Here is a 22,093-nt window from a genome sequence, read left to right as displayed (position 1 = left end):
CCAAATGCATACACAATTCAATTTTTCCTTCATGTAGATATAATGAAACAACAAATTAATATTTCGTATATTTTTCTTATTTACATGTACAGAGTATATTCCACTTTAAATAAAAATCTTTATAAAAGAACACACATTTTATTTACATCACTCATTTTGAAATACAAGAGAACGCATCATCTTAGCGTCTTTCATGTGTCATTTTAACTTTGTACCTTACTTAATTTTAAAATGATACTTCTTATTGGCGAAAGCACGCGAGCTGTCGGATGTCTGATGTATGGGATTAATGTCTTGTCGCAAACCTCGACCTTGTAATTATTTAACATCTGTATTATTCCTACTTTAGTCTGGTAAACCGCAAAACGTGCTCCTGAAACAGTAACCAGTGACATTAATACAGGTATGAAATAGGGACAAATTATTATAATTATTGCAATCTTTATCGGTGTGTTGCATATCAAGGCTGTACTTTTACTGCTTATATGTTCAATTCAGTCTTATGTCAATACTGTGCATGTTTGGTAAGCTGGCAGCAGTATTAATACATAGTCCACATCGTTTTCGGCTGCCAACTGACCAGCTACACACAGTACTTTCATCTACTTGATACTTCTCAGGTTCTTCAACTGAAGATCCACATCAAGACATTATTTTAAACACTACATTTTGCATATTCCATTTAATAAATTACCAATGCAATTTCTTGGTCCATCACCGAAAGGCATGTAAGCCATAGGATGTCGCGAAGCAGCCACATCATCGTTAAACCTCTCCGGATCGAAAACATCAGGCTTCGGATAAATACTTGGATCCTTATGAATAGCAGCTATAGAAATCAGCACTTCCGTATCCGTTGGAATGGTTACTTTTGTACCATTGAAGGTGTAATCGCTGTTGCATCTTCTTCTCAGCAGCCCACCCGGTGGATACTTCCTAAGCGTCTCTATCAAAAAATTTTTAATTATAGAAAATATAAAATTACCTACAAAAAATGTGTAAATACCTTTGAATACTTTATCCAGATAACTCATTTCTCTCACATCGTCGTACGTCCAGTTTCCTTTGTTTTTGTTGTAGAATTCTTTGATTTCTTTGCGAAGCTTGTCTTGCATATCGGGATTCAAGGCCATTTCATATAGCGCGTGTCCAATCGTGGTGGAAGAAGTTTCAAAACCTGCTGCGAAGAAAACGGCGGCTTGTGCGGCGAGCATAACGTCCGTTACCTTGTCTAAATTTCATAAAATACTGTTTCAGATACTGCTGATCGTTAGAAAGGTTGATGCATTGCTCGGATGATTATAAATGGCCGGGGATTTTATACCCCTGAAAGCACCATTGATTGTTTCGTGAAGGAGTGTGCGGAACGAACCGGTTTAGAGCCCCGATCGCGCGCATTTAGCCAACGGTGTGCAGTTTCGAGTTTTTTCTAGCAAAGATTGTTGCACTTTTTATTTTCTTAAATTTGCTCATTTTTTAGATGTCCAAATTCTCAAATTTTCTGAAGTTTCTCAAAACTCTGAGTTTCTCAAATTTCTAAATTCTCTAACTTCTAAGTTTCTTGCACCCCCAAATTTGACCCCTAAATTTCAAAATCCCCAACTCCTCAAAAGTTCTAATTACAGTAAAGGTGAACATGAACCTTGACTAATTTCTCAAACTTACCAATATTCTCCAGCGTGTGTGGATTGTCCCTCAGCTCCATGAGCACATTAATAAAATCCGGCCTAACAATATTATTCTCCTTCCTATATTTTATCGTCTCCGTCACGATATTCGTTAAAAACATAGTGACTTCATTCTGCGGCAACACAAAGCCCAGTAGCCTGTACAGCCACGGCACAGTTTCTTTCATCGTAGCTATTGCTCGCTTCTTGATGTCTGGCTTGAAAATTTTTTTCCCGATTCGTCGGAATTCGCTGCCCTCGTCCGACAACGCGTTCATGTTAATCCCAAAAGCACAGCTTCCTATCGCGTCGGTGGTGAATCTTGCTGCCACTTCGCGACAGTCGATAAAGCCTCCCTGTTCGATTATTTTCTCTAAACACCCCTCTAACTGGTTTGAACACTCTAGGATCAGAGGGAACATTTCCTTTAGTTTTCCGGATGTGAAGACGGGCGTAAGTTTCGCTCTCAGGGGACGCCATCTTTTTGCTTCCAGGCTGAAGATGTTGAGGGACAACGGCTCTGTCTGTGAAGAGATTTATATATTATACAAATTATATTATAAATATAATGTATTATGTTGTACAAATTATATTATAAATGTAATATATTATATTATACAAATTATGTTATAAATGTAATATATTAAATTATACAAATTATACATTTAAATTTTGCAAGATTATGCATAGAACATGAGAAGATATATTTCGTTTCAGAACTGAGCTCCAATTGAAATTTTGACTTCTCAAAGAAAATATGTACCTTCTCAAAAACGAGATGTCCTCGGTCGTTGAAAATAGAAAAGTCCTTGATCAAGACATCCTTTACCAAATCCAGATCGGTCAATAAAATATTGGGTTTCCTTCTCTCGAATATGCCGACCAAGCGCTCATTTTTGTACTCCTGGTAAAATTTCACTATACATTCGTTCAAAGAGCATTTCTCGAGGAGGACATCTTTGATGTTGCCAAATATGGGCACTGGTCGTGGCCCAGCCACGCCACGCTTCTTCCAAAAGTCAAAGGTCGACGTAAAATAATAATACAAAGCTAGGAACACCAGGGCGAACGCACTCAGTAATTGAAAATAGTCCGCCATATTGAATCTGTCGTACAGCACTCAGGTTCCACACTACAGTTGACGGATTGCTGCCAACTATACTTCGTTACAGTATATGCTGTCATTTATCAGCTACTTTTTATCTTGACCTTATTTTTGAACTATGTAAACACTTCTGGCATGATTATGTCCTTCGCAATTTTTTTTGCGGGTGAGATTGCAGTATCTGCAATTACGGTTTGTTTTATTTATTCAGAGAAAAGAGCAATTAACAAAACTGGGCTCGGATTAAAGGTACGGATGAACTGGTCTTGTGCATTACAGCTCGTGTTATATAAACGATAGCACTGGTAGGGAGAATGCTTCTATTATAACCAGTAATCAGCGCATAAGTGGAGTAAGCTGTTAGAGTTTATGGGACTCTAGAAATTGTTGTGTGTAGACTTTTGGCAATATTCGGTATAACACGTACGAGTTTAAGATAAGATAAAATATGTATATAAGTAATATAAAATTGTCTGTTATCGAGGAATATAAACATAAATTTCGATATGTTTGCGTTTTATAATTTGGGAAAAATTAAGAACTAATTAGTTAGCTTGCTGAAATTTTCTTCCGCCATATTACAGCAGCCATTTTAAGCGTCAGACTTTCAGCAACCTCTTCCGTTCGAAATTCTCTTCGTAACTTTTAAATTATGTACAAATGTAACAGATATAAATCATTTTACAGATTAAACAAGGAAAAATAAAGTATACATTTATAAATTTACATCGTGCAAACTGTACTATTGAAAATAGAAAACCTTGAGAATGTAATATTGATTTTCACATGCAGTTAAAAAATAGATCAAATTAAATATTAATAAGCTAATACAGAAGTGACTAAAGCCTTTATATTATCTTAGAACTGTGAGTCCAATGTGTGTATTTTAGTTGCTACTGGTTGCTATATTCGTGTAGGTGTGTATCTATAAAGAACGACGTAGCATCTTCTGCAAGGTCAGCTTCATTTTGCGGTGATCAAAACACAGTGTTATATCACTGATCTTTTCTATGTAATTACAGTCTCAAGAGTCTCACTTGTTTACTAAAATTTTGTAGGAACATAAAAATGTACTTTTCATCAAATTGCAAAATCGAGTATTTAATATGCAAAGAGTATTTTGCTATAAGAGTATTTAACTATACAAAGAGTAATAAGCAAACTATTAATAGTAAGTAAAATTAAACATTGTTGAAGAATCTTTAAACAAAATTTCTATATCCACAAGAAAACTTATTCTTCTCCAAAGTTGATTTGTGATAATTCTTAAAAATACTCAGCTTGTCCTTGAAATTATTTCTGAACATGATTATCAAGATTATCAACATGCATAATTCAGTTGATAATCTTGAGGGGATCATTTTAAGACAAGTTATATCGCATTAATAATGCAGTGCTAACAGGTTTCAACGTGTACATGACTTGTCTTTACCAATAATACTTAAACGCTTTTATCAATTCTGAGTATCGGTATTATGCTTGTATTTAAAGAAACGTTATCTCTATTTTATTCCTAAGTGTAATTTATGCAATTTTATAGAAAGGTGAGATATTACATTTTTCAGGTTTCGTAAATATTTAAAAATTTTACTACCAAAACTTTTTTTGTATAATGGTCTCGTTAAGTGTTCACAGCTTGAGACTACATTTGAACACTTACCAAGGGAGGTACACGTTTCATAACTTTAAATGAATAAAATAGAAAAACTGAAGTGTGAATAGAAAATAAGAAACAATTTTCAGTATGTACAAAAATGAATTATTCTAAAACTTTACTTTACAGCATGTTTATTTTATTTACATGTGTATAAATATTTAACACAATACAATACACTAAATTAACATATTGTCAGTAGAAAATCTCTATAAATATTTTAATAACATTACTTACACTCTTTAGTGATTATGTACATCTACGGTATAACATCTTTCATTCCTTAATTTAATTTTACACTTTACTTATTTTTAATATAATTCTTTGTTTGGGAGTGAATACACGAGCTATTGGGTGCCTAACGTATGGGACCATTGTCTGATCACAGACGTCGACTTTGTAATTTCTTAACGTCTGTATCAGACCTAGTTTAGTTTGGAAGATGGCAAAACGTGCTCCTGAAAAAATAAAAAATTTTAGGAACATTTATAATGCAGAGGTGTAAAATCTAGATGAGTTGTGATTAATGCTATTTCAAATTCCTAAGTATGTAAATTCCTACGTCCCCAAATTCCCAAATTTCCAAATTCCTACGCCCCCAAATTCCCAAGCCTCCAAATTCCCAAATTTCCAAATTCTTACGTCCCCAAATTCCCAAATTTCCAAATTTCTACGTCCCCAAATTCCTACGCTCCCAAATTTCTACACTCCCAAATTCCTACGTTCCTAAATTCCCAAGCCTCCAAATTCCCAAATTTCCAAATTCCTACATCCCCAAATTCCTACGCCTCCAAATTCCTACGCCTCCAAATTCCTAAGCCCCCAAATTACTACGTCCCTAAATTCCCAAATTTCCAAATTCCTACATCCCCAAATTTCTACGCCCCCGAATTCCTAAGCTCCCAAATTCCTACGCCTCCAAATTCCTACGCCTCCAAATTCCTAAGCCCCGAAATTCCTAAGTCCCCAAATTCCTACGCCTCCAAATTCCTAAGCCCCCAAATTCCTACGTCCCCAAATTCCTACGTCCCCAAATTCCCAAACCCCCAAATTCCAAACTCTCCAAATTTCTACGTCCCCAAATTCCAAAGTCTTCGAATTTCTATGTCCCCAAATTCCTAAATTTCGAAATCCATGTATCCCCAAATTCCTAAACCCCATATTCTTAAGCCCCAAATTTAGAAACTTACAAAGCTCCAAATTTAAAAATTAATTAACCAAAACCCCATGAACTGTGAACACTCTCAAATGTCCAGATTTACAAATTTGAATTACCAATGCAGTTTCTAGGTCCATCGCCAAAAGGCAGGAAAGTCATAGGATGTCTAGTAGATTCCACGTCCTCGTTAAACCTCTCCGGGTCGAAAACATCAGGATTTGGATAAATAGCAGGGTCGGTTTGAATTGCGTACAAAGGAATGAGAACCATGGTATCTTTAGGAATGGTTACTTTTGTGCCATTGAACGTATAATTGGTATTACATCTTCTCCTCAGAAGCTGACCCGGTGGATATTTCCTGAGAGTTTCTGTTAAAAAGAAGTTACATGTATAAACAAGAAGAATACTTAATTTTTGCCAACTCTATTACGATACCTTTAAATATTTTGTCCAAATATTTCATATCCTTTACGTCGTCGTACGTCCACTTTCCATTATTCTTGGTGTAGTGTTCTCTTATTTCGTTTCGGACCTTGTCTTGTATATCAGGGTTCAGGGCCATTTCGTACAATGCGTGTCCAATGGTGGTTGAAGAAGTTTCGAAGCCTGCCGCGAAGAAGACGAAAGCTTGCGCGGTGAGCAAAGTGTCTGTCATATCTATGGAATTTCATGGAACAGAATTAAATTTTACTCATTCGTTTTATGTGAAGTTGCTGACAAAACTTAGGAAGGTTTCTAAATTTTTAAGTTCTCACATTTTCAAAAATCACCTCAAGTAAATTTCCTTCTAATTAAAAACAGAACTTATAATTTGCTTACCGATATTTTCTAATTTATGTGGGTTCTCCTTCAACTCCATCAGCAAATTTATAAAATCTGGTCTAACAATGTTGTTTTCCTTCCTGTACTTTATTGTCTCCGAAACAATCGCCGTCAAAAATGTGGTGATTTCGTTCTGAGGTAACACGAAACCAAGCATATTGTAGAACTGTGGAAGAGCCTCTCTGAATGTGAGTTTCATCAATGCTTGAAAGTCGCTTTTAAAAATTTCTTTTCCTATTCGTCGAAATTCGCTTTCCTCGTCAGACAACGCGTTCATGTTGATCCCGAAAGCACAGCTTCCTATGGCATCGGTGGTGAATCTTGCTGCCACTTCGCGACAGTCGAGAAGTCCTCCCTGTTCGATTATTTTCTCTAAACACCCCTCTAACTGATTAGAACACTCTAGTATCAGAGGGAACATTTCCTTGAGTTTTCCGGATGTGAACACTGGAGTGAGACTTTTTCTTATCGGTCGCCATCTTTCTGGCTCCAGGTTGAAGAGATTTGTCGACAACGGCTCAACCTGCGAATGCAGAATTAAATAGAAATATTTAAAGTATCTGCGATCTCTACAGTTATCTTTGACAAAAGATACCTATGTCACATCTCACAGTAAACATGTTAACTTACTCTTTCGACCACGGTAATTCCTCGATCTTCGAACATCGTGAAGTCCTTGATTAAGACATCCTTAATAAGATCCAGGTCGCACAAGACAAGATTAGGTGATCCTCTCACGAATATCCCAAACATAGGCTCGTCCTTATATTTCCTGTAAAGGCGTGTAATATATAATTGTAACGTCTCTCTTCCGAGCACGACATCTTTGGCATTGCCGAATACAGGTATCGGTCGTGGTCCAGGTACACCTCGGTTCTTCCAGAAGTCGAAAGTCGATGTGAAATAATAATACAGAGCGAGAAATACCACGACAAACGCGCTAAACAGTTGAAAATAGTCAGCCATGTTATTATCACGGCTGATAAGTGTAGGATCGTGGTTGGTAGCAGACTGCAGAATGAAATATGTTCCACATTTCCTACCGCTTATTTATAATCGGTTATGACATTTCAGATCTCGTGAGTCTTTTTTCGTCTGTGCAAATACTCGGTTGTGTAGTAGTACTGATTTTATGTCATCTTCTCGGAATCTTGTTCCAATAAACTTTTCGATAAATACCTCTTCGAGGATTTAATATTACTAAGCATTTTTTATATGAATTTACTCGAAACTGGGCGTAGCTGATACAAAATTTTTAATCGGTGATTTCCGGAGTTTGGGAATGGGGAGTTTAGAACATTAGGAATCTGAAGGTTTGGATATTTGAGACATTAGGAATTTAGGACCTTGGGTCTATGACTCTTTAGGAATATTTTGAAAGTTTGGAGTTTGACGAGTTTGAATCATTAGGAGTTTGATACTTTGGGACTTCGGATAATTTGAGACTTTAAAAATTTGCAAGTTTGAGGTTTGGAGAATTTAAAAATTTGGAACATTGAAAGTTTGGGGTGTTAGAACCCTGAGACTTTGATAGTTTAGAAATTTTTAAGTTTGGACTCTGAACATTGGGACTTCAAAATTCTGTAACTTTAATGTATCTACCATTTAACACAGTTCAAGCATTACAATCTTCCAAATTTTCAGACCTTCAAATCCAAAATATAATAGCATAAATGTGGCTAAAATGTCAGGCCACTAAATGAGCTAATATTTGATAAAAAGTCATGACTTTGATGAAGGTATACCAGGTACCTGTGACACACAGGAACAAACGTATTAACGCATTAATTTTTCTTCGAAGTACTTGAGATAAGCATTACTTTTGGGCAATATTCGCGTGTATTAGTTAAACGGATCACCCTAAGTGAAACAATTAAAACCTTATGACATCGTATTTTATGACTGCAATATTTCATTAAAACGTCACTCAGCGTGTCTCAGCTACTTTTTATCTTCGGCAAGATAAAGAATTAGACTTCTTATTTTTGTGAATGAAGAAGATGAGACATAATGACTCGATAATGAGTTTGTTAACATACTGATGCTGACTCATATTTATCTGCACTTTCTCTGAGTCTAACGTAATCTATTTAACGATTAAAATATACACGAGAAACTGGTATAGTAAGCATGACTAGCAGGAAAAGTAATTAATACATGGAGTCAAACTTGACATCTTTATATTTTAACGCATCTTTTTGTACCGCAGCCATCGGATTATTTGATTTTTATATTTATCGCGGAACTGTTTGCGAAACCTATTTTCGTCTCGGTTCAAAACAGCGTAATCTCCTATCATTTTATGTTATCTGATAGTATCGAATAAGTGCAACTGGTTTTAAACAACAAACGTACAGATGTCAACCCACGAGTTGGCGCGGCTTGAAGAGCTACAGCTGATCAGTGTAGAAAAATGTGTGAAATGTTTCATAATTTTTATGACTGACACAGAATAAGTTCGTTTCCTAGTCACAGATTTATGGAGTGCGAAGGTACGATTAGATTACAAGAGTGTGATTTATAGTAACTGGTATAAAAGACGTTGTGTAAAGAGATTTTTATTTTGTACCACGCACAACAATAAAATGTTTCCCACACACGCAACTTGAAAATCGTAAGTAAAAAATAATATTCACAGCATAATAAATATCACAATATACCTAACTGTATTTACACTAAAAAACATTATCTACTGCATTAATTATAATAATGTAAACTTAGGTTACGAAAATGTATATGAGGTATAAAAAGTGATAATGAAGGAGTATTAAGTCATTAATGATATAAATATATTTGTTAGTCAATTTAATGTCACGAAGCATTACATTTAACGTTACTTTGTTAGTTTTGTTAGTTTTAGGTAGATTGCCTCTTTCGGTGCGAGTACAAATGCACCTGCAGACAACGTATAAGGAATGACGGTCTTTTCACAGACGTCGACTTTGTATTTCCGGAGGATCGTGATTAATCCAACCTTGGTTTGATAAACTGCGAAACGGGCACCTGCAAATAATCACAGTAATTAAATACCACACAGAAACTATAAACTACATTCAACAAAATTTCAACTCTTAAAATTTAACCTCGTCATATTATCGAAGTATGAAAGTTTTTAAGTAACATACCAATGCAATTTCTGGGTCCATCACTGAAAGGTAAATAGTTCATAGGGTGGCGAGCTTGGACGGCATCTTCGTTAAATCTTTCGGGATCGAAGACCTCAGGGTTAGGATAAATGTCGGGATCTCGATGTATCGCATATATGGGTACCCAAACCCTCATACTTTTATGTATCGTAACATTTGTGCCCTCGAAGGTGTGGTCCGCAGTTGCCCTTCTTGGCACTAGTGAACCAGGTGGATACTTCCTTAATGTTTCTGCAACAATATACAAATTATTTCATAGTAAATTATAGAGAAGATGATGGCAACATCGAATTCGTTACTACTTGAAGTTACAAGGGCTCTCGTTATATTGCTGGTTTCATATCAGCATGAACTGATGTCAACCCACTAGTTGCTGCATGATCAACTCAAAGAAAAAATAAATATATTTAAATATATTGACAACATCAATTTTTTGTGACTATTATTGTTGATATTGTAACTAGAGTTTCCTATATGTATTATAGTGATAGCAAAATTGTTGTGGAACACATAGCTATATTGTGGAGTACATAGCTACGTTTAACTGCTGGCTATTTTCGATAAATATTTGTCGTTGTTTTTGCTTGACACGTACCTTTGAATACTTTATCTAAGTATTCCATCTGTTTGATATGTTCGTACTTTAAATCCCCGTTATTGGCTTCATCGTGCTCCCGAATTTCATCGCGTAGCTTGTCCTGAATGTCATGATTCTGAGCCAACTCGTAAAGAGCATTGCTCATTGTAGTCGAAGAAGTCTCAAAACCGGCGGCAAAAAATACGAACGCCTGAGCAGTCAACAGTTCATCTGTTAGCTCTGAAAAGAAATACAAAATGAAGTTATTCCTAAATTCTTCAAATTCTCAAATTTGACTGCACAGATAAAATATTTAATCAGCAACATCATAATGTCACAATTTAATTTTCTCTAAGAAAATTAAGACATGGAGAAGAAGGATTGTGACATTATGATCTAACAATCTTAAAATTTAACAATCAGTATAACTCAGCATCTACTAATTGAAACTATCTTTGCATCTACTAACTTACCGATATCACCCACTTGCATAGGATGACTTTTCAGGTCCATAAGCATATTAATAAAATCAGGTCGATAGATATTGTTCTTTTTTCTATAAGCCATGGACTCGGTGACCATTTTGGTGAAGAAAGGAGTAAATTTGTCCGGTAGGAACCGACCCACGATACCATACAGTTTCGGGAAAAATATGTTCGATTTCTGTCGGAATACATTCAAGAAATTTGGAACGAAGATGTCTCTGCCCATTTTACGGAATTCGCTGTCCTCCTCTGAGAGTGCGTTCATGTCGATGCCAAAGGCGCAAGTACCAATCGCGTCGGTTGTGAATTTCGCGGTTAGTTCCCGAATGTCGACGGGTTCTCCTTTCGCGACTACTTTATCTAAATACTGATCGAAGTGTTGTGCGCAATCGAGGATGAGACAGAACATCTCTTTCAGTTTTCCGGAGGTGAATATTGGCGAGAGCTTCGATCGCAGGGGACGCCATCTTCTTGGCTCTAGGTTGAGGAGATTCTTGGACAATGGTTCCGCCTGTGAGAAGAAAGGAATGAAGCAGACAGTTACTTTAGAATATGTTATCTTTTAGTTATATGTAAAATCATGTGTAAATATGTGTGATTATATCATGTATAAATATGCATGATTATAACGTGTACAAATATGTATGATTATATCTTGTATAAATATGTGTGATTATATCATGTAATAAATGATATATTATCATGTATAGATATGTGGTCTTTTAAACAACACGTTTGAAAATTATCTTCAAGCTCAAAAACAATGTGTGGTCGAACTTCATTTTACAATAAAATTATATGTAGGATTATTTAAACTATTAATCTGTGTAATAAAATTATATAGGATTATTTAACTTATGTAGAAAAATATGTAGAGTGTACTGATAGCTATAAAAGAGTGAAATGATAGCTATAAAATTAAACAGAAGTTTTTCGAGATTGTAAAAATTTCGTGTAGTAAAGATTTTCGTACCTTGTCATTAACATTGAATCCACGATCCGTAAACGACGAGAAATCTCTGATGAGGACATCTTTGATTAATTCTGGATCTTTCAGAAGAAGAACAGGTATATTCAACGCGTACAATCCAATCATTCTTTCGTTTTTATATTTCTGATAAAGCTCTTCACTGTATTCTGCTACTGATTTTATTGCCAACATAATTTCTATCGTATTGCCGAAGAATGGTATAGGTTTTGGACCAACTACTCCTTGCTTCTTCCAGAAGTCGTAATTATAAGTGCAATAGTAATAAAGGAGGAAGAGCACTGCGGCGATGCCGCATAGGATTTCAAAATACTCCATTGTTATTCAGTGGCTTTTTAGAGAGCGATGATTACCTGAAAACAATTTATAATTCATAATAAATCATACTTGATGCGAGTACTGTAATGTTTAATATACTTTAAGCTGATCGTGTTTGCAATTTACTGTATGTTATACTTGCAACAATTGTTATAATAAATTTATAACGATTAACTATATGTTATGTACGTAAAGATACTACAAAGAAAATTTAAAGAATTCATACTCAATTAAAGTTGTACAGTCTATTATTTTTTATGATAACATGTATGTATTACGAAACGTTCGAAGTTCCCGCCAAAGTGCTTGAGTTTCGGCGCGCGATTCAAATCTCTAACCTAAGAAATTCACAGATTTATAATTCTACAAAGTTGAAATATAGAAATATGGAAATTAGAAGATGTAGTTTTATATTGACTTTGAGTCAGAATTACTACTTTGTTCTTTCCTGTTTCTCATAATTAATTATGCAAATACAAGTAGATAGAGTTTCATACGTAACTTGTATACAGAGAACATATGCAACGTCTTTGTTAGAATACCGACTAATGAAAGAATAGTGTACATCCAGTTTGTTTGTAAACAAAATTGTCATACGTCAAAGAAAGTATTTTATAAACTCATTGCATCAAAATTAACATCGACTAAAACTTTTTTGGTTTAAATCTATGACATAACTATGTAAAGATATCTAAAACTTATCTACGAAGGTTATGACAGCGGAAGCAGATTTCCTCTTTAAAGGAAACTGAGTCTTATGTCTTATAATTTTCCTTAATGAGATTTAGACAACTTTCAAATAAACATATTTAATCAAGTGTCACAATAAAAACAAATTAATAAAAGTTACATTATTTTACAAGTGTTATTACATAAATTTTGTAATAAAAATTAAATTAATTTTGTAATCAAAATCAAAATTAAATCTGCATATAAAATTACTTACAAATAATCGATGTCTCATTCACTGAAGGTTTCACAAATTTTTTTAAGCAGTATACTTGTGTCGTTATCGCACAACTGATAACATAACAAATAAAATGTTCTCTTCAAATATTTATCATTCAATTAAATTCTTTTATTGTATCACATAGTCACAATATCCTTCGTATCGAGTCTTGGAGCCGACTGGCTAATAAGTGTCCTTACCCGCTCTTATATTAACACATACTCGAGCTGAAAACATCGGTCACCGTGACTTGCTGAGGTAACATCCTCGACAGAGTTGATCAGATTGCATGTGTGTGTTACTGAAATGCCAAAAGTGGTGCTTCACGTGTGAAGGCGTGACCTTAGCATCGAAATGATTCACAGAAGCTGTCTGGAGTAATTCGTCTCGAATTTTCAAAACATAGAGTGAACTCCCTTGCGAATTATATCAGACAGTTCACCTCATTTAGGAGGAGTATTCAAACCTTGGAAAAGTATCTCCTCACAAATATTCTGTTTTTAAAATATATGTATTATAGATTTTGAATATGAGGTTGAAACTATGTCTACAAATTTAAATTGGGACTTCAGAAAACACAAAATGTAGAATTTCATTATAGTAGTTTTTGTGAATGTATGAAGATACTAACTTTTGAGGAGAAAAATTTAGTCACGTGACCCAGAAACTTGAAATATATGTATCTGTGTTTTGACTATAATTGGAGAATTTTAAATAATTTTAAGAAATTCGAATAGTCAAAAGTACTTAAATAACTGGGACGTGTAAAGATAAAATTGACATGGAATGATTGATGTGGTTAAATATTAAAAAATATGTACGTATTTTTTCTAGTATTAATCATGCCAAGATTAGATTAGTTTGATTAGTTTGTACTAATTTGCAAAAGTTCAGATGATACAGCATTGTCAACCGAATAATTCAATAATAAAAAAACTAAAAAATCTTCAAAATAGTAAAAATATAAAATTAACTTTCCAATGTCTTGTAAAAATAAAGAATCGTTAAGAGGAATTTTAAATCATTTTCAGCTCTCGAGCAGATCAAGGTTATCAACTTTTTCGTGTTATCATGTGTCTGCTCCGATAACTGGCACGTGGAAACAATTCACAAATAATTGAAAAAGTATCATTTCCAATGAGATCGATCATGAAAATTATGTTTTTCATGTGTTACCTAATTAGGATGACAAAATAACACTTATTTCAGCTTTTTAATAATTTATTATCATAAGTCAGTAATAATGTGCTAACAAGGTTTTAATATTACGTTTTGTACTTATATCTAATAGTTTTCATATGTGTAAGTGTATTCGAAATAAAAACTTTAATATTATATAGAACTTTAAGATTATTTATATACAATTATTAACATCACACTTTTACTATTTTCAAATTTACTCCTCCTTGCAGCGTTAATAAGAAAGCTCTAGGGTCAGCTTTGTAAGGAACCGTGGTTTTCTCGCAGACATCTACTTTGTAGTTTCGTAGGACTGTTATGATTCCAACCTTGGTTTGGAAAACTGCGAAACGTGCACCTAGAATTAACCATAAATATTTTTATCATAATATAACATTTTGGTAAAAAAATTTCGATGTAACATTTCTATGAACAAACGATTTTTACTTTATTAATACAAGTCTGAGTCTTGTATTTAGTTAAACGCAGAAGATAGAAGATCTAATACTTGAAGATATGGAGAAAATCTTTTGAAAGTTCAGAAACTTCAAAATTTCTAAGAGTGAACATTGAAATATCTGTAAACTTACAAGAAAGATATAATATTATCTATAAACTGACTAATGTACTAATAAATAAATTAATACATGTGAAACCCTGCATCCTTCTAACCCTAACCCTACAATGTTTGAATCCTTTTCCAACTAACAGATGCAATTTCCAGGTCCATCACCAAATATCAAACCCTACATCTCCTTCTAACCCCAAGTCTAAACTCTGACCCTAACTCTAAAATGTTTCAATCCTTTCCAACTGACCGATGCAATTTCTAGGTCCATCACCAAACGGCAAAAAGGTCATCTGATGTCTAGCTGCAACCGCCTCCTCCTCAAACCTCTCCGGATCAAAAGTCTCAGGATTCGGATAAATGTTCGGATCACTCTGAATCCCAATAACTGGTATCCATACTTGAGTACCTTTCGGTATCGTAACTTTTGTACCTCTAAACGTGTAGTCCTCTAGTGCTTGTCGAGTCAACATTGGTAATACTGGATATTTTCTTAGCGTTTCTAAAAAAGAATTCATTAAAAACCACATACCAAACCTTCATATTCCACAACTAAATTATATACAATACCTTTGAACACTTTGTCTAAATATTTCATCTGTTTAACTCGATCATACGTTAAAGTTTCACCATGCTTTTCATCGCTTTCCTTAATCTCTGCTCTTAGTTTGTCTTGTATCTCATGATTCAGTGCTAATTCGTATAAAGCATGTGATATAGTTGTTGAGGAGGTTTCAAATCCAGCCACGAAGAAGACAAATGCTTGAGAGGTGAGCAGAGAGTCTGTCAAGTCTGAAAAACGGTATCAGTATTATGTAAGGAGGTATGGTAATGCGGGTACATTAGCGTGATTCAGTAGGACATGTGTCAGTAATATGTGGTAACGTGTAGTAGGACGTATGTAGCGGTGGCAAACCATGAGTTGGCGCATGGGGAGATCCAGATGTATGGAAGAGTTATTTGTTGAGAGTTATATCTTCAAATTTCTTTATAGTGGGATTACTATGTTCTTGAGTTTCTACATTTGCGAATCCTTACATTGTTGAATTCGTATATTCCCAAATCCTCACGTATCCAAATCCTCACGTATCCAAATCCTCACATACTCAAATTCGTACATATCTAAATCCTCACATCCCCAAATCCCTACATCCCCAAATTCCACAATACTCAAATCCCACAATCCCCAAATCTTACAACCTCCAAATCCCGCAATCCCCAAATCCCATAATCCCCAAATCCCACAATCCCTAAATCCCACAATCCCCAAATACCACAATCCCCAAATACCACAATCCCCAAATACCACAATCCCCAAATCCCACAATTCCCAAATCCGACAATTCCCAAATTCCACAATCCCCAAATTCCATAATTCCCAAATCCCACAACCCCCAAATCCCACAATTCCCAAATCCCACAATTCCCAAATCCCACAATTCCCAAATCCCACAATTCCCAAATCCCACAATCCCCAAATCCCACAACCCCCAAATCCCACAACCCCCAAATCCCACAATTCCCAAATCCCACAATTCCCAAATTCCACAATCCCCAAATTCCACAATTCCCAAATCCCACAACCCCCAAATCCCACAATTCCCAAATCCCACAATTTCCAAATCCCACAATTCCCAAATCCCACAATTCCCAAATCCCACAATCCCCAAATCCCACAATCCCCAAACCCCACAATCCCCAAATCCCACAATCCCCAAATTCCCATCTTCCAAAATTCTCACATACCTAAATCCCTCTATCCCTAAATTCCCATCTCCCAAAAATCCTCACATCCCCAAAATCCCTCCATCCCCCAATTCCCATCTCCCAAAATTCTCACATACCTAAATCCCTCTATCCTCAAATTCCCATCTCCCAAAATCCTCACATCCCCCAATCCCTCCATCTCCAAATTCCCATCTCCCAAAATCCCCCCAACCCCAAATCCCTCCATCTCCGAATCCCTCCACCCCCAAGCTACAACTCACACCTTCACTTACCAACATTATGCAGTTTCTCAGGATGTTCCTTAAGTTCCATAAGCATATTAATAAAGTCCGGTCTAGAAACATTATTGCTCTTCCTATACTTGATAGTGTCGACCACCACCTTCGTGAAGAAGTTGTCGACACCTTCAGGTTGAAGTTTATGACCAATGATCTTATACAAGCTGGGTGACGTTTGTCTCAGAAGGTTTCTCATGGTCGTTTTAAAAGAAGGGACAAATATTTTTCTGCCCATTTTTCGGAATTCGCTGTCGTCGTCCTCGAGAGCGTTCATGTCGATTCCAAAGGCACAGTTGCCGATTACGTCGGTGGTGAATTTCGCTGCTAATTCGCGACATTCTATTGGTTCTCCTTTGCTTGCGACGGTGTCGAGATATTTTTCTAGATGCTTTGAACAGTCTACTATGAGCGGGAACATTTCTTTTAGTTTGCCGCTTGTGAAGACGGGGGAGAGGTTCACTCTGAGTGGTCGCCATCTTTCGGCTTCTAAGAGGAACAGGTGCTGTCCTAAGGGTTCTACCTGAAATTATATTATTGGTTGTTTAAAACATTTTAAGACAAGATATAGTAATCGTTCGCAATATTTTTTTATTATTTTTAGAACCATTCTAAAGAACCATTGGATTCTTACATGGATTTTTAAAAGATCTATGTAACCTTGAAAAGTGGTTATTACGACATTGAGGATTTTAAACAGTCAATGTTTAAACAGTTACTGTAGTTAAATTCTACTGAAGGAGATTTACAATTTACCTTTTCAAAATAAGGTATTCCACGATTGACGAACAAGGAGAAATCCTTGATGAGAACGTCCTTAGCCAGATCTAAGTCATTAATGACTAAAATAGGTGTTCTTGCTTGAAATATTCCAAATACTGGCTCATGTTTGTATGCTTCGTATAATTCTTTTATGATGTCGCTGACCGATTTCTTCTGTGTGATAAATCCTTTCAGGTTTCCGAAGACAACGTTAGGTTTGGGTCCAGGCACATTGAGTTTTCTCCAGAATTGGGTTATCGCGGTGTAGGAGACGTAGAGGTAAACAGAAAAGAGCACCGCGACGATGGCGATTAGTATTTGAAAATAATCCGGCATGGTGGATCACTGCTTTTGCATTATTCTGAAATAAATAATAGTAGTTATCGATTTTTGTGAAAATCGGAACTTCAAATTTTCAACTTTTTATATTTTCAAATTTCTTAATTTTTAAAGTTGCTAAATTCCCAAATCTTTATATGCTCAAATTTCCAAACCCCTAAATCTTCAAATCCCTAAATATCAAAATCCTTAACTCTCCAAATCCCTAAATCTCCAAATCTATGAATTTCGAAGCCCTTAAATCTCCAAATCCCCAAATAATCAAATTCCTAATCCTTCAAATCCCTAAATGTCCAAACCCCTAAATCTCCAAATCTATGAATTTCGAAACCCTTAAATCTCCAAATCCCCAAATGTTCAAATTCCTAATTCTCCAAATCCCTAAATGTCCAAATCTCTAAATCTCCAAATCTATGAATTTCGAAACCCCTAAATCTCCAAATCCCCAAATATTCAAATTCCTAATCCTCCAAATCCCTAAATGTCCAAACCCCTAAATCTCCAAATCTATGAATTTCGAAACCCCTAAATCTCCAAATCCCCAAATATTCAAATTCCTAATCCTCCAAATCCCTAAATGTCGAAATACCTAAATCTCCAAACCCCTAAATCTTCAAATCTCTAAATTTCCAAATTCCTAAATCTCCAAATTCCTAAATCTCCAAATTCTCTAAATCTCCAAGTCCCTAAATCTTCAAATCCCTAAATCTCCAAATCCCCAAATATTCAAATTCCTAATCCTCCAAATCCCTAAATGTCCAAACCCCTAAATCTCCAAATCTATGAATTTCGAAACCCCTAAATCTCCAAATCCCCAAATATTCAAATTCCTAATCCTCCAAATCCCTAAATGTCGAAATACCTAAATCTCCAAACCCCTAAATCTTCAAATCTCTAAATTTCCAAATTCCTAAATCTCCAAATTCCTAAATCTCCAAATTCTCTAAATCTCCAAGTCCCTAAATCTTCAAATCCCTAAATCTCCAAATCCCTAAAACTCCAAATTCCCTAAAACTCCAAATCCCTAAATTTCCAAACCCCAAATCTCCAAATCCCTAAATACTCAAATTTCTTTCCAAATACCTACATCACCTAATTTCCAAGTTTCCAAATAAACATCCAATAAATGAATTTATTAATACTTTATTATTATGTCACTACGATTATTTATTAATTATCATACTACATACCGATCCACGATATTATTCACAGATATTAAACTTGCAGATATAAATTCATGATAACAATATAATACTGCTGTTATTATTGAATATTGAATAATTGTTATATTATACATAAATACATAATGAACTTGCAGACTTTAATTTATAATGTGGCTATTATCGTATATTTATTATTATTGTTTTATTATTTATTTACCAATATTAGTTCAAATACTAATGCAGTATTTAAATCTGTTTATCTAACTTCTACTTCAGATAACTTGTAAGGATGAGTCTACAAATTTGTATCGAACTCAAACAAAAAAACTGCTATCTCGTTGATTATATCTTACAATACATAATTATCTCTTATTTTGTTCGATAACGTACTGATTCACGCTTCAAATTCATTTATAATTGTTTACCTGCTATAAATAATGAAGAAAAACAAATTAATGTATCTGTGACTGATATTATCTGCGAAGATGTTATTTATTCCTTTAGTTTATATTTTGTTCATCTAGCTAATTTTTAATTCAGTCAATGTTATTTAACTACTGACAAACTGAAAAAATAATGTAACAGAACATTAATTTTAATTTTTAAATTAAAATATTAATTTTTTAAAATCCTACGCTTAAAAATTTGAGTTGACAATTTATTACATGAATTATAATTTACTATAAATTCATGGTAAAACTAATAAGTGAATGAACTTGATTGATAAAATGACGTTTATTAACACAAATTATTTCACGAAGATCGAAGTTCAGAAAAACATCTCATTTACACCAACCTACTACTGTTTTTCATTGACAGTTACATAAAACAATTTCAAATAATACGTACATGATATTTTATTTACATACAAAGTCACATTAAATGCCACAGATATTTTACTTCGATAGTATTCACAAAGCACAATTTGATTATGTTAATTACGCATTGAACAATTGTGAACTTTTTGAGGGATCTGTTTTATCTCGCGGTTAAATATTAACTGCTGCAAAAGAACTAGTCACGTTCCTTTTCTCAAGCATCTTTCTTTATCAACGGAAGTGACCACGATTGGTAGCTGCAGCCTTTTGCTGTCTTAAGAAGGGGAAGCCACAGAAATGTGTATCATTACAGGTTTGTTTTTATTGTTTCTGATGCAACCTTACAGGACAACCTCGTCAAAAAGGTGATAAAAATGAGTGACCTGTCTTGCGTGGACAGGTGATGAAAATTTCCAAATTTTTAAATTAGGTTTTTGTGAATTTTTGGATTCGATTTTTGGACTTTTGGGGTTTTAGGTTCCTTCATTTCTGGATTTAGGGGTTTAGAAATTTTTAAGTGTTCGTTCTTGCAAATTACCGTGTTTGTAAATTTCGGTTTTCGGAGTTTTTGAGTTTTCGAATTTCTAAAGCTTACGATTCCTAAATTTGCGAAGTCAATTTTTGAATTCTGAAATTTTCCGGTTCTCAAATTTCAGAGTTCCTAAATTTGCAAATTTCTATATGTTCAAATTTCAGAATTTTCAAATTCCTGAGTTTGCGAATCTAAATTTCCGAATTCCTAAAATTCTGAGTTCCTACATTTTCAGATTTCTAAATGTTCCAATCTCTAAATTTCCGAATTCCTAAAATTCCGAGTTCCTACATTTTCAGATCTCTAAATATTCCAATCTCTAAATTTCCGAGTTCCTACATTTCCAGATCTCTAAATATTCCAATCTCTAAATTTCCGAGTTCCTAAAATTCCGAGTTCCTACATTTCCAGATCTCTAAATTTCCGAGTTCCTACATTTCCAGTTCTCTAAATATTCCAATCTCTAAATTTCCGAATTCCTACATTTCCAGATCTCTAAATATTCCAATCTCTAAATTTCCAAATTCCTAAAATTCCGAGTTCCTACATTTCCAGATCTCTAAATGTTCCAATCTCTAAATTTCCGAATTCCTAAAATTCCGAGTTCCTACATTTCCAGATCTCTAAATATTCCAATCTCTAAATTTCCGAGTTCCTACATTTCCAGATCTCTAAATATTCCAATCTCTAAATTTCCGAATTCCTAAAATTCCGAGTTCCTACATTTCCAGATCTCTAAATGTTCCAATCTCTAAATTTCCGAATTCCTAAAATTCCGAGTTCCTACATTTCCAGATCTCTAAATATTCCAATCTCTAAATTTCCGAATTCCTAAATTACCAAATCTTCAAACTTTCTAATTCCTAAATTTCCGATTCCAAAACCAAAAAATTTAGAGATCTCTAAACTTGCACATTTGGAACTCCAATAATCTACAAACTCAATTTTAATATTCATAAACTCCGAAATTTGAAAGCGAACATCTTCAGCGCATAACTGGACGTCACTGAATAATTGCTTTACACACTAACGTCAGGACTAACGCAACAGAAGACAGTTATGTACGTCATTCTGCAACTGAAAGTGAGTGTGAAGTATTTTTCGATCAAATATACCAGAAATACATCGCTACACAATTCTGAGTCAAATATAAGAATGCCACTTTTAATGATTCGTTAAACTGCGTAAATGCAAATTAGACAAACTTGTTTAGAGGTTCCTCCTCTCGGTATCTATTTGCCTCCTGGACAGACACTCTCGAATTTAACTATGTATTTACCTAGACATACTAAATAATAGTAAACTAAACAGGTTTTGCATTATTATTTCATTTTGTCAAATTTTTTTTTACTTCGTCAAGCAAAATATTTTTACTTTTTCTTCTTAAATGTTTCTAACAAAAACTAGATCGGTCTTTGATAGATTGAAACTAAAGAACATCGATGAAAGGTCTTAACTTACATCTTAAAAAGAGTCAGACATCTTAAAAAGGTTGAATCAAAAATAACCATCGATAGCATGGAAAAGAGAATTACTATTAAACGCGCATTTACTAAAAATACTATAGTACTGTCCGAGTTGAATCACGAGGACGTATTAATCATTAATAAGAAGATATCGTAAAGTGTTGTTCAGTGTAATGACATTTCAATATTCGAAAAGTATCTCCTCAGTGTCGATAGCAGAATTGCTCTGTAATTATTAGTCAGCACAAACAATTGATACACATAGCTCCCAGATTAATAGAATAGCTTCCAAATTAATTGCTGTATAATCAGGATAATTTTTTTAGTGCTATGTAACGACGAAGTGAAAATTGAAAAGGGAAACTTGATATTTCGCATTCATTCATTCATTTA

General features: G+C 34.5%; 4 protein-coding genes and 1 long non-coding RNA gene across 5 annotated transcripts; 1 reads left to right on the top strand and 4 right to left on the bottom strand.

The window, feature by feature from the left end:
• Positions 1–55: 55 nt before the first annotated feature.
• LOC100876838 (putative cytochrome P450 6a13) lies at positions 56–3,002 on the bottom strand. The gene is given in 6 exon segments (XM_012287671.2): positions 56–290; positions 293–373; positions 695–946; positions 1,007–1,231; positions 1,666–2,191; positions 2,431–3,002. Coding segments are annotated over 6 exon segments (1,494 nt in total). The 5' UTR covers positions 2,767–3,002; the 3' UTR covers positions 56–216.
• A 1,616-nt stretch (positions 3,003–4,618) lies between these two features.
• On the bottom strand, positions 4,619–7,952 carry LOC100880351 (putative cytochrome P450 6a13). The gene is made up of 5 exons (XM_003704230.3): positions 7,038–7,952; positions 6,405–6,930; positions 6,021–6,242; positions 5,702–5,953; positions 4,619–4,884 (listed from the first exon to the last, which is right to left on the bottom strand). The coding sequence occupies exons 1-5, from the start codon at positions 7,371–7,373 to the stop codon at positions 4,721–4,723; spliced, it is 1,500 nt and encodes a 499-aa protein (XP_003704278.2). The 5' UTR covers positions 7,374–7,952; the 3' UTR covers positions 4,619–4,720.
• Positions 7,953–9,174: 1,222 nt separating this feature from the next.
• On the bottom strand, positions 9,175–11,921 carry LOC100876949 (putative cytochrome P450 6a14). The gene is made up of 5 exons (XM_003704366.3): positions 11,589–11,921; positions 10,604–11,126; positions 10,149–10,370; positions 9,533–9,784; positions 9,175–9,410 (listed from the first exon to the last, which is right to left on the bottom strand). Exons 1-5 carry the CDS (start codon positions 11,919–11,921, stop codon positions 9,241–9,243), a joined length of 1,500 nt encoding a protein of 499 aa, XP_003704414.2. The 3' UTR covers positions 9,175–9,240.
• Positions 10,788–12,259, top strand: LOC143264653 (uncharacterized). Its single transcript, XR_013038514.1, has 2 exons — positions 10,788–10,929; positions 11,034–12,259. It is a non-coding gene; the product is annotated as an uncharacterized LOC143264653 (long non-coding RNA).
• A 1,918-nt stretch (positions 12,260–14,177) lies between these two features.
• Positions 14,178–21,983, bottom strand: LOC100880461 (putative cytochrome P450 6a23). The gene is made up of 6 exons (XM_003704231.3): positions 19,734–21,983; positions 17,377–17,743; positions 16,618–17,143; positions 15,188–15,409; positions 14,868–15,119; positions 14,178–14,407 (listed from the first exon to the last, which is right to left on the bottom strand). The coding sequence occupies exons 2-6, from the start codon at positions 17,716–17,718 to the stop codon at positions 14,244–14,246; spliced, it is 1,506 nt and encodes a 501-aa protein (XP_003704279.2). The 5' UTR covers positions 17,719–17,743; positions 19,734–21,983; the 3' UTR covers positions 14,178–14,243.
• Positions 21,984–22,093: the final 110 nt, after the last annotated feature.

Source organism: Megachile rotundata, chromosome 6 (genome assembly GCF_050947335.1).
Source record: "Megachile rotundata isolate GNS110a chromosome 6, iyMegRotu1, whole genome shotgun sequence".
In the NCBI taxonomy this organism is placed as follows: Eukaryota; Metazoa; Arthropoda; class Insecta; order Hymenoptera; family Megachilidae; genus Megachile; species Megachile rotundata.
The sequence above is the reverse complement of the archived record's forward strand: the minus strand, read 5'-3'. Positions and strand labels throughout refer to the sequence as shown.